The sequence below is a fragment of the Eriocheir sinensis genome, chromosome 34 (assembly GCF_024679095.1).
Source record: "Eriocheir sinensis breed Jianghai 21 chromosome 34, ASM2467909v1, whole genome shotgun sequence".
NCBI classification, from domain to species: domain Eukaryota; kingdom Metazoa; phylum Arthropoda; class Malacostraca; order Decapoda; family Varunidae; genus Eriocheir; species Eriocheir sinensis.
The window spans coordinates 15,418,442-15,430,581 of NC_066542.1; the positions used below are offsets into that span (position 1 = coordinate 15,418,442).

The window sequence follows — 12,140 nt, forward strand, 5'->3', positions numbered from 1 at the left end:
TCTACGTTAGAATGATTCAGCACTCAATGATGACACGTTGGAGGATAAAGAGAAAGAAGAGAGGGAGAGAAAGAGGAGGAGAATGAGGAGATGGAAGAGAAGGGGAGACAGAGGAGATGCAATGGAGTAAAGTTTAATGAGAATGAACGAGGTGGAGATTCCCCCCCCCCCCCCAATACACACACACACAACACTTCCTCCCTTCATCTTCTCCCCTTTATCACTACCCTCCCCCTCCCCAACACACACACACACACACACACACACAACACTTCCTCCCTTCATCTTCTCCCCTTTATCACTACCCTCCCCCTCCCCAACACACACACACACACACACACAACACAACACTTCCTCCCTTCATCTTCTCCCCTTTATCACTACCCTCCCCCTCCCCAACACACACACACACACACACACACACAACACTTCCTCCCTTCATCTTCTCCCCTTTATCACTACCCTCCCCTCCCCACACACACACACAACACAACACTTCCTCACTTAATCTTCTCCCCTTTATCACTACCCTCCCCCTCCCCAACACACACACACACACACACACACAACACTTCCTCCCTTCATCTTCTCCCCTTTATCACTACCCTCCCCCTCCCCAACACACACACACACACACACACAACACAACACTTCCTCCCTTCATCTTCTCCCCTTTATCACTACCCTCCCCCTCCCCAACACACACACACACACACACAACACTTCCTCCCTTCAACTTCTCCCCTTTATCACTACCCTCCCCCTCCCCCAACACCATATTTTCCCCCCCCACGCACCTGTCGGGGGTTCGGGTGAGAGGCCAGGGGGAGCGGGGCGCGGGTGAGAGGGCCAGGCGAGCATCACCATGGTCGGAGGGCGTGGGCGGCGGGGGGCGGGGGGCGGCGGGTGACAGGACGGCCGGCAACACAGCCCTGCCCCCCCCGGCCGACACTCGGGGGAGAGCCGCCCCCCCCGCGTGTCTAGGCCCATGGGGGGGCTGGTGGGGGCCGGTGGAGGGGTGGAGGGTGACTGGGGGGGTGGGTGTGGGTGGAGGGGCGGCTCCCACACCCTGGCTAGGCACGTGGATTACGCTCAAGGCTTCACTCCACCTTCCCCTCCACCTTTACCACCCTCGCTCACGGCTTAGCCACGATGCACGCCCTTACACGCACACGCATGCACACACGCACGGCCAGCAGAGGGCGTGGGGCGGCAAGGAACACACGCGGAGATAAGGAAATGCGGGCGTGGGGCGGTGGAGGGCGCTCACGGCGGCGGCTACATATACACTGACGTGGGGAAGTTCAAGCCACACCCCGCCCCGCCCCGCCCCGCCCCGCCCTGGTCTCTGCCTAGCCCAGCCCCGCAAGCCCCGGTTCCGTTCAGCCTCCAAGATGTGATGGTGTGCTCGGGGATATGGGGGGAGGTACACACACACACACACACACACACACACACACACGTTTGTCACCAATGCGTGGAAGTTTGGGTTTCCCTCTGAATCTCTCTCTCTCTCTCTCTCTCTCTCTCTCTCTCTCTCTCTCTCTCTCTCTCTCTCTCTCTCTCTCTCTCTCTCTCTGCGTGTGTGTGTGTGTGTGTGTGTGTGTATGTGTGTGTGTGACATATATACCCAATTGTATATATACATTCATTTTATAGGCTTAAAAATGTGTGTGTGTGTGTGTGTGTGTGTGTGTGTGTGTGTGTGTGTGTGTGTATGTGTGTGTGTGTGTGTGTGTGTGTGTGTGTGTCAAAGCGAGAGAGAGAGAGAGAGAGAGAGAGAGAGAGAGAGAGAGAATGCTGGGTGGTAGAGTCAGTTCCTTGAATAAACTTATCCGCCAACAAAATATATTCTCTCTCTCTCTCTCTCTCTCTCTCTCTCTCTCTCTCTCTCCCCTTCTCCACCCATTGCGAACCAAGACCTATTGACAAACCGATCGCTGGCATTCTCTCTCTTCTCTCTGCCAAGGACGAAACAAATCGAGGCGAAACAACCCAAACAAATATGAATAAGGGCACTGCTAAAAAGTTATCGATCTAATTCACGAGGTGTTCAGATACTCCTTGAAAGAGTACATCAAAGGGAGGCAGAAACACAGACGAAAAAAAGGTTGCTACAGACCTCCCCAGTGCTACAAATGAAAGCAAGAAGATACTGATTAAATCTTGCATTAGGAAGTAGGACAAGACAGGAACGAATGAGTTCGGCATAGGAAGGAAGAGACACGCGAAAGCTGCTACAGTGTCCAGATAAGAGCTATTAAACGAGGAAGATACTGATTAACTCTTGCATCAGGAAAGTGGACAGGATAGAATATTAGCTTTGGAAGAAATAAGAGTTTCGACATAGCAAGGCAGAAACACAGACGAAGGATGGCTGCTGCAGATTTTCCCAAGAAGATATATATTGATAAACTCTTGCATTATGAAATAGGACAGGATGGAATATTTGCAAGAGTAGAAAGGAGAGTTCGTTATAGGAAGGCAGAAACACAGACGAAGGAAAGGTGATCTAGTTTCTCAGATATAAGAGATGAAAGAATGAATATACTGATAAACTCTTGCATTATGAAATAGGACAGGATGGAGTATTAGCTAGAGTAGAAAGAAGAGTTCGTTATAGGAAGGCAGAAACTCAAACAAAGGAAGGCTGTTCTACAATTTCCCTGAGATAGAGATGAAAGAATGAAGATACTATTAACTCTTGCATCAGGAAATGGGACAAGATATGATTTTAGCTTGGGTAAAAATGAGAGTGTCATAGTAAGGAAGAATACAGACGAAGGAAGGCTACTCCAGTGTCGAATTGATAGATATGAAAGAAATTACATAACGATCAACTCTTGCATTAGGATATGGGACAGCATTAGATATTAGCTTGGGTATGACGTTCAGCGCAACGGGCCATTACTAGTCAACTCTAACAGTCCTCCAACTCTCAGTCTGATATAAGTGTACCCCATCCTGCTCCGGCAATGCCCTAACCTCTCCTCTCCGCTTGGCTCTGTCTGCCCTAACTTCTACGATTCTTGGTCTGGTACAGTTACTCTGGTTGTCATCTTTTTTTTTTTTTTTTTTACAACAAAGGAGACAGCTCAAGGGCACAAAAAAAGGAAACAATAATAAAAAAAAGCCCGCTACTCGCTGATCCTATAAAAAAATCAAAAGAGGTGGCCGAAAGAGAGGACAATTTCGGGAGGAGAGGTCTGTGCATGGTAAGAACCGCCCAAGTCTATTTTTGTTCTTTAAGCGTCATTATAATACCTTCAGTCTTTGTCTGTTCCCTGGCCCATGTAACGAAGCTTGAGTTTCTTTCATATGTCACTTTCACTCACTCTCCGCCCATCCTGTCCCTCGTACGTACCCTTCAACACTTTCACTCTCCTTTCCTCCCCACCTTCCTCCACTTTATCTCTCTCTCTCTCTCTCTCTCTCTCTCTCTCTCTCTCTCTCTCTCTCTCTCTCTCTCTCTCTCTCTCTCTCTCTCTCTCTCTCTCTCTCTCTCTCTCTCTCAAATCTTCCACGTCTAAATCACACACACACACACACACACACACACACACACACGTAGTGCAGTGGTTGGAAAGCTCGCCTCACAACTGATAGGTCCTGCTGGGTTCGATTCCCGGGCGGAGTGGAGACGGATGGGCAGTCTCCTTTCATCCCTATCCTTGTCTACTCAGCACTGAATGGGTACCAGATGTGTGTGTGTGTGTGTGTGTGTGTGTGTGTGTGTGTGTGTGTGTTCTTACCTAATTGCATTTTATTTACATTAAGTCACGTTCTTAGTGTCTCGTCTTTTGAAACAACTATCATATTTTTCTTTAATCTGTGACTATTTTGTTTTCCTCACACCATTTTCTTTCTCTCTTTGTCTGTGTGTATATGTGTGTGTGTGTGTGTGTGTGTGTGTGTGTGTGTGTGTGTGTGTGTGTGTGTACGCGCCTTGGCACGGCTCCCGGCGCCGGTGAGTCACGCGCGTGAGTCAACCTGACATGCCACACGCACCGTCACCCAGCCAGCGGGGCACCACCACCACCACCACCACCATCGCCACGACTTACCAACACCAAATTTCATCACCATCACCAACACACGCAATAACACCCACCAACCTTACGACAATCACCCCCGTTAGCAATCACACTCACCTCCACCGCCCCTCACCATCACTACGCAATCAGTAACATCACCACTGCATTATCACCACCAATATTCATCACCATTACCACCACGTGCAATTCCTAACACCATCACCACCAGCACTATCACGACCTCCACGTATACTGTTAACACCAAGGGCAAAGGAAAGACGCATCCAGACCTCTTATATTTAGTGCATGTAGCGGCGCAAGGTAAGGTACGGTAAGGTAAGGGATGCCCATCAACTCCTTGCGCACAGGTCAATATGCGCAGACTAATGACGCAAGTCGCCCCCCCCTCCCCCCCTCCCACCAAAGACGGAGAGACTTCTGCAACAGTCGCCGTCACCTCAAGTTCAATACACTCAGTTCTTTTCGTGTTATTTTAAGTCCCTCCTTCGGATTGTCAGTCTGGCGGTGGTTTGGTCTGATGTAAGACGTATATACTTGGTCTGATGTAAGACGTATATACAACATTAAAGGGTATCGCTCATTTGCTTCTGGATTACTAGTTCGGCAGATTATAATTAAGACTGCCGAACTAGGTATAGTGAGAAAAGGTGAGATGGAATAACGCCCTTCTACAGCATACAAACTAAAAGCTGGAAAATATAAATATCAAAAAGTGAATACAAACCTTCATTATCACAGTAGTTCATTTCTTACCTCAGCAACACCTTTCAGTCCATTATTTCCCCTTACATGGCAACACGGAAAGAAACGATGGATAGAAAGATGTTGATGTTGATGATGATGATGATGGTGATTAAAAACATTCGGAAGCGAGCGTTTAGAGTAACCAAAATGTGTAAACAGGAAGAAGGATATCAGAGGAGAGGTAAGCAGTGAGGGAACAAGTAGCCGGAGCATAATTGGTGGTAGTAGTAGTAGTAGTAGTAGTAGTAGTAGTAGTAGTAGTAGTAGTCAGAGAAGAGGAATGCACGAAAAGGACATAAAGGAAGAGAAAGTGCATGAAAAAGCCATGAAGTAAGGATCAAAGAGTTTATCACCGAGAGAGAGAGAGAGAGAGAGAGAGAGAGAGAGAGAGAGAGAGAGAGAGAGAGAGAGAGATCTCACTGACATCACAGGTGCTTCAGTACTCTCTCTCTCTCTCTCTCTCTCTCTCTCTCTCTCTCTCTCTCTCTCTCTCTCTCTCTCTCTCTCTCTCTCTCTCCTCCTCTCAAGGTCAAGAAAGAAAGGATTTGTGGCGTCGGCGGTGCCTCCAACAAGCAAAAAGAAAACTTTGTAATATCTAAATAAAGAGAGAGAGAGAGAGAGAGAGAGAGAGAGAGAGAGAGAGAGAGAGAGAGAGAGAGAGAGAGAGAGAGAGATGAAACAGCTGTATTACTTTTTTTCTCAATTTCGATGTGAAATCTAGTTATATTACAAAAAATCTTAAGAATAAAAGACTTTACACTATAATTAACACACACACACACACACACACACACATACACACAGAAGACCACCTATCAACCCGGACTCTAGATTCTAGACTCTAGATGAGCTCCGGGAGGGCAGCATGAGCCAATGCAAGATGGCGCCACTATAAACACTCGCCTGCGCCAGAACGGGCTGGGCCGACCATCAAGACCCACCGGGAAGAAGTCTTGGGCCGACCATCAGGCCCCACCGGGAAGAAGCCTACCGGCGCTATAGGCCGCGACGTAAAACACACACACACACACACACACACACACACACACACACACACACTCCGGTAGCTCAATCGGCTAGAGCGCCGCGCTGCAAGGCTTCACAGCCAAAAAGGCGGCGGTTCGTGCCCCGCTCAGGCCGGATTCTTTCCGTTGACTAGGAGTGGTTACTGTCCCCCCTTGAGTAAGGGGGATGGGGTGTGTGGTGTGTGAGTCTAACAGTACCAGAGATCGATACATAATGAGCAGCACTTGCTCGTGTCGGGAGGGTACCTGCTGGCGAAAGCGAGTCCAACTCGTGATCAGGCCGTGGTGAATTACACAGGTATATACACACACACACACACACACACACACACACACACACACACACACACACACACACACGTTCATACCTGGCTCCGGCCCGAAGAGAGGATATGGTAACCACGAAGGGATCGCCGTGGTGGTGGTGGTGGTGGTGGTGTTGTTGGAGGTGGTGCTGGTAGTGGCGGCGGCGGTGCTGGTTGTGATGCTGGCAGTGGTGGTGGCGGACGAGGGGGAGGGGGACGGCGTGTGGGGCAGGAGAGGGGGCATATCAGGGTATTTTAACGCCCCCTCCACCCTGCCCAAGCTGCCCCCTGGGTCCCGAATGCCCGGGTCTGTGGGGGGAGGGAGAGCGTGAGTGGTGGTGGTGGTGGTAATGGTTGATGTGATGATGAATGGTTGTGGGTAGTGGCGGTTCAGTGATCGACGATGATGATGATAATGATGATGATGATGATGCTGATGATGATAATGATAATGGTGGTGGTAGTGATGATGATGATGATGATGATGAGTACGATGATAATACTAATAACAATAATCATACTAATCACATTATACGCAAAAGCATCAATTACGATTCTGCGCACACACACACATTTATACGAACACACGGCAGTAATTAAACGCACATTTTGCAGCCCACATCACATATAATAAAGCCAAGTTAAATCATTAATAAAAAAAAATTTAAAAAATCTCATTCCATAACGAGTCAGGTTGTCACTATAACATCACGAACCAAACAAACAAAATTCACTGCTTCGGCTACGACTATACTACTGCTATAATCACAAACGCCATCTGCTGCTAATAATCACAATAGCAAAACAACAGCAGCAGGAGGGGAAAAAAACAAAAGTAGCAGCAGCAGCAACAACAACAACAACAACAACAACAACAACAACTACAACTATCTAACCCACATGTAGTACTAGCAAGAGAGAGAGAGAGAGAGAGAGAGAGAGAGAGAGAGAGAGAGAGAGAGAGAGAGAAACTAACTAACGCGCTCACTCACTCACCAATTTGATACAGAGGCATTTGGTAGCAGTGGTGTTGGTTGTGGTGGTGTTGGGGATTGTTGTGGTGGTGGTGGAGGTGTGCAGGGTGGTGGTGTTGCTGCTGCTGAGGAATCCCGGGGAGGAGATGGGGAAAGAGGTGGGGGTAGTGGGAAGATGGGGAGGAGGGGGAGGAGGAGGAGGAGACTTTGGGGAAACTAGGAACAAGAGAAGGATATGGTGGAGCTGACTGACCTCCTCTGTTCCCTCCTCCTCCTCCACCTACTTTTCCACTATTACCTCCACTTCCCCCTCGCCCTCCACCACCACCATCACCACCACCACCCTGCCCCTCCTCCCCCGCCTCCTTCACCACCACACTCCCGTAAGAGGAGGAACGCCGGTGACCTAAGAAGATGGAAGGTCACCAAATGTTGCGAACGAAGGTCAGGTAACGAAATCAATATTAATAATCATCAGTATCGCTCTAATGGCCCTTTCCTTCCACTTAACCAGCAAATTTAACGAAGCGAGTGTAAAGTTTTATCTAGTATCAATGTAAAGTATTAACCATCATCAGTAATTCTCAAATGTTATTCCTTCCGACCCTCGAATTTAACGCGTTGTCTGGAAGCGTTGAAGTCTCGCAAAATTGTTATCTGGTTCTAATAAAATGTTGTCAATTAAAAAAAATCACCATTATTTTCCTATATTGCTCCTTTCCTAGCCCCCTCTCTCATCACAGCAGTAACATTTATCCCGGAAATATCAAAACAATCTACTCAAACACCAGTCACCTATAACTAGCAACAATACACCCATCAACAGTATCCCATCTACATTCCTCATCTCTCCTTTACTCGAGAATATCAAAGGAACATCATCTACTCAAACACCAATCATATATAACTATCAACAATACACCCATCAGAGCAGTATCCCATCTATATTCCTCATCTCTCCTTTCCTCGAGAACGGCGCCATATGACCCTGACTGTTGTGGCGCCAAATTTAAATCAATCCAATCCAATTTCCCCGAGAATATCAAAAGAAAGCCATCTACTCAAACACCAATCATATCTAACTATCAACAAGACACCCATCAGAACCATTATCCCATCTATCCTCCTCCTCCCCCCTTTCCTCCCCCATCCCCAGCACCACCAACGCAACACTCACACTTCTTAACATCAACTAAATCCAATGACCCAACCTTGCCCATCACCACCAACGTAACACTCACACTTTTAACATCAACTAAATCCAATGACCCAACCTTGCCCATCACCACCAACGCAACACTCACACTTCTTAACATCAACTAAATCCAATGACCCAACCTTGCCCATCACCACCAACGCAACACTCACACTTCTTAACATCAACTAAATCCAATGACCCAACCTTGCCCATCACCACCAACGCAACACTCACACTTCTTAACATCAACTAAATCCAATGACCCAACCTTGCCCATCACCACCAACGCAACACTCACACTTCTTAACATCAACTAAATCCAATGACGCAACCTTGCCCATCACCACCAACGCAACACTCACTTCTTAACATCAACTAAATCCAATGACGCAACCTTGCCCATCACCACCAACGCAACACTCACACTTCTTAACATCAACTAAATCCAATGACGCAACCTTTCCCATCACCACCAACGCAACACTCACACTTCTTAACATCAACTAAATCCAATAACGCAACCTTGCCCATCACCACCAACGCAACACTCACACTTCTTAACATCAACTAAATCCAATGACCCAACCTTGCCCATCACCACCAACGCAACACTCACACTTCTTAACATCAACTAAATCCAATGACCCAACCTTTCCCATCACCACCAACGCAACACTCACACTTCTTAACGTCAACTAAATCCAATGACCCAACCTTTCCCATCACCACCAACGCAACACTCACACTTCTTAACATCAACTAAATCCAATAACGCAACCTTTCCCGTCCCCGCCACCTTGAATCTACACTTAACGTCACCTTAACTTAAAGCTCCTTGACTGAAACGAATGACGCAACCTTGTCCATCACCACCAACGCAACACTCACACTTCTTAACATCAACTAAATCCAATAACGCAACCTTTCCCGTCCCCGCCACCTTGAATCTACACTTAACGTCACCTTAAAGCTCCTTGATTGAAACGAATGACGCAACCCTGCCAGAAACACTCCACCAGACGTCTTCACTTTACGAATGCCGATTGAGGGAGGGAGTTCATCCACGTGTGTCCAATGACGTAATTTCACCAGTGTCCCTGTGACTGTTTGCGAAATCTCAGCCTCACGTTGACGCCTGGCTGTTTACGACCCCGACCACGTCACTTGAGGGGGTGGAGTAATGGGGAATGCGTAGAATACGAGCGCGCTGGTATCGAACTGAGGTGGTATTCTGCTCTCCCGCTACGCCCTCTCGCGAGCTTCGTCCCAATGCTTCGAAACTGGCTCATATAGAGTGACCATACAAACGAACTGTTACTTAAGAGCGAAATACTTAACCAACAGTCCGCCACAATTCACATGCGCAGGTCAAAATACACCTTTCAGCATATCAGGAAAAAGTTGGTAAGTCTGGTTTAGTCGGCGCAACATCTGTGGTCATATGTCGGAGAGAGACAGAAGGGGAAGGAATTATAGAGAAGGGAACAGACCCCAGGAGACGGGACACAACCCCCGATTAATACCTGGTACCCATTCACTGCTGGGTGGACAGGGGCGTAGGGTATCGTAAAAGCCGCCCAAATTTTTCCACTCCGCCCGAGCATATCAGCAACGCCACTCAAAACATTATTATGGCAACTGGGAAAAAAACGAAAAATAAAAAGATGTTGATGATGATGATGAAAACATACCCAAACCCAATACAACGAAAACGATAGTACAAAACGAATGATCTCCATCACTTGTACTGATAAAACAAACACGATTTAATCTTCAGTAGGAGGGAATTTGCTTATAAAGGATTAGTACGCGATACGACAAGGCAACGATTAACCTTTTTATGTGTGTGTGGAGGAGGGGGGGGGGGCAGAAAGGGGAGAGAGAGAGAGAGAGAGAGAGAGAGAGAGAGAGAGAGAGAGAGAGAGAGAGAGAGAGAGAGAGAGAGAGAGAGAGAGAGAGAGAGAGAGAGAGAGAGAGAGAGAGAGAAAATTAAAGATATTGAGGAGAATGGCGATGAGGAGACGGAAGAGGAAAAGAAGGCGGAGGCGGAGGAAAGGTCTTTGATGTGGAGTATAAATCGATCGTCAAACAAAAACAAAGGTAACGCAAAGGAAGGATAAAGGCAGATAAAAGGAAAGAAAGAAAAAAATACAAGAAAATGGATGGACGGAAGGCAAGAAAAAACGGAGAAAACAAAGGAAAAGACAAGAGGATGAAAATAATGAAAAAAAAAAAAAAAAAAAAAAAAAAGGAAGGAAGGAAGTGACGTGTTTGGTGTAATTAGTAATGCTGGAAATACACCCGATGGGGGGGAGAGAGAGAGAGAGAGGTGGGGGAGGGGGTGATGGGAGGGGAATAGGGGGCTCCTGGCAGCATACATTATATCCCTTGCCCGCCCCCCCTTCTTTTCTCCCCATCCCTTCCATCGCCCCATCAGCTGTCACTCACCCAGCAGGAGGAGGAGGAGGAGGAGGAGGAAGGTTGCATTATATATTCTCACTCCTTTTTTTTTTTTTCATTTCGATTTTCATTATCATCAAGTCCATGTGTGTGTGTGTGTGTGTGTGTGTGTGTGTGTGTGTGTGTGTGTGTGTGTGTGTGTGTGTGTGTGTGTGGGTGGGTTTCAGGAAATTTGAGTAGAGTTTCTGAAGCCATTTTTTTCATTTTTTATTTCACGTTCATCTGAAATATTTTGCAACATGAAATAACTGAATGTACAAAACCTCGAAGAATGTCAGTCATCGTTGCATCTTTCATCACTACTAATATACTCTACAGGCAATGTATTTACTCGATGCGTCACTAATATCACAGGAAGGGACACATCACGGGGCTTTAACGTCACTCTTCTGCTCTCTTTAATCTCTCCCTTAGCTCCTCCCCACCCCACCTTTCCTTCCCCTCCCCAGCCTCTGTTTCTGACCCCTCCAAAAGTTCCACAGCAGACGGATCAATGAAAAACACTAGCATAACAAGATACGAAAACTCTTCTTGTCTTTTTAATCCCTCCCTTTCCTCCTCTTCCTCACCCCACCTTTCCTTCCCCTCCCTGGCTTTTCCTTCTGTCCCCTCCAAAAGTACCACAGTAGACAGATCAATGAAAAACAATAGCATAACAGGATACGAAAGCTCTTCCGTCTTTAATCTCTCTTTCCTCCTCTTCCTCACCCGACCTTTCCTTCCCCTCCCAGGCCTTTCCTTCTGTCCCCTCCAGAAGTACCACAGTAGACAGATCAATGAAAAACAATAGCATAACAGGATACGAAAGCTCTTCCCTCTTTAATCTCTCTTTCCTCCTCTTCCTCACCCCACCTTTCCTTCCCCTCCCAGGCCTTTCCTTCTGTCCCCTCCAAAAGTACCACAGCAGGCGGATCAATGAAAAACAATAGCATAACAGGATACGAAAGCTCTTCCCTCTTTAATCTCTCTTTCCTCCTCTTCCTCACCCGACCTTTCCTTCCCCTCCCAGGCCTTTCCTTCTGCCCCCTCCAAAAGTACCACAGTAGACAGATCAATGAAAAACAATAGCATAACAGGATACGAAAGCTCTTCCCTCTTTAATCTCTCTTTCCTCCTCTTCCTCACCCGACCTTTCCTTCCCCTCCCAGGCCTTTCCTTTTGTCCCCTCCAAAAGTACCACAGCAGGCGGATCAATGAAAAACAACAGCATATCAACGTACGAAAACTCTTCAGCTCTCTTTAATCTCACCCTTTCCTCCTCTTCCTCACCCGACCTTTCCTTCCCCTCCCTGCCCTTTCCTTCTGTCCCCACCAATGGTACCGCACCCACAAGGCACCCATTTTTTTTTCTTTACAGCAAACAGCTCAAGGGCAAAAAG

General features: G+C 47.4%; 2 protein-coding genes and 1 long non-coding RNA gene across 7 annotated transcripts in view; 1 reads left to right on the forward strand and 2 right to left on the reverse strand.

Annotated features, from left to right (window-relative positions):
• Positions 1-12,140, forward strand: part of LOC127007142 (uncharacterized) — a 95,642-nt gene that overhangs the window by 30,426 nt on the left and 53,076 nt on the right. The gene's annotated exons all lie outside the window — the stretch shown is intronic.
• Positions 1-12,140, reverse strand: part of LOC127007200 (probable serine/threonine-protein kinase DDB_G0268876) — a 44,105-nt gene that overhangs the window by 16,058 nt on the left and 15,907 nt on the right. Inside the window, 2 exon segments of the mRNA XM_050877914.1 lie at positions 6,193-6,438; positions 7,126-7,509. Coding sequence (XP_050733871.1) covers positions 6,193-6,438; positions 7,126-7,509 — 630 coding nt within the window.
• LOC127007143 (uncharacterized) lies at positions 7,517-9,009 on the reverse strand. Of its 3 annotated transcripts, none has more exons than XR_007760087.1 (3): positions 8,824-9,009; positions 8,378-8,569; positions 7,517-8,314 (listed from the first exon to the last, which is right to left on the reverse strand). It is a non-coding gene; the product is annotated as an uncharacterized LOC127007143 (long non-coding RNA). The 3 variants fall into 3 exon arrangements; XR_007760088.1 differs by having other exon boundaries at positions 8,378-8,633; XR_007760086.1 differs by having other exon boundaries at positions 8,378-8,633; positions 8,696-9,009.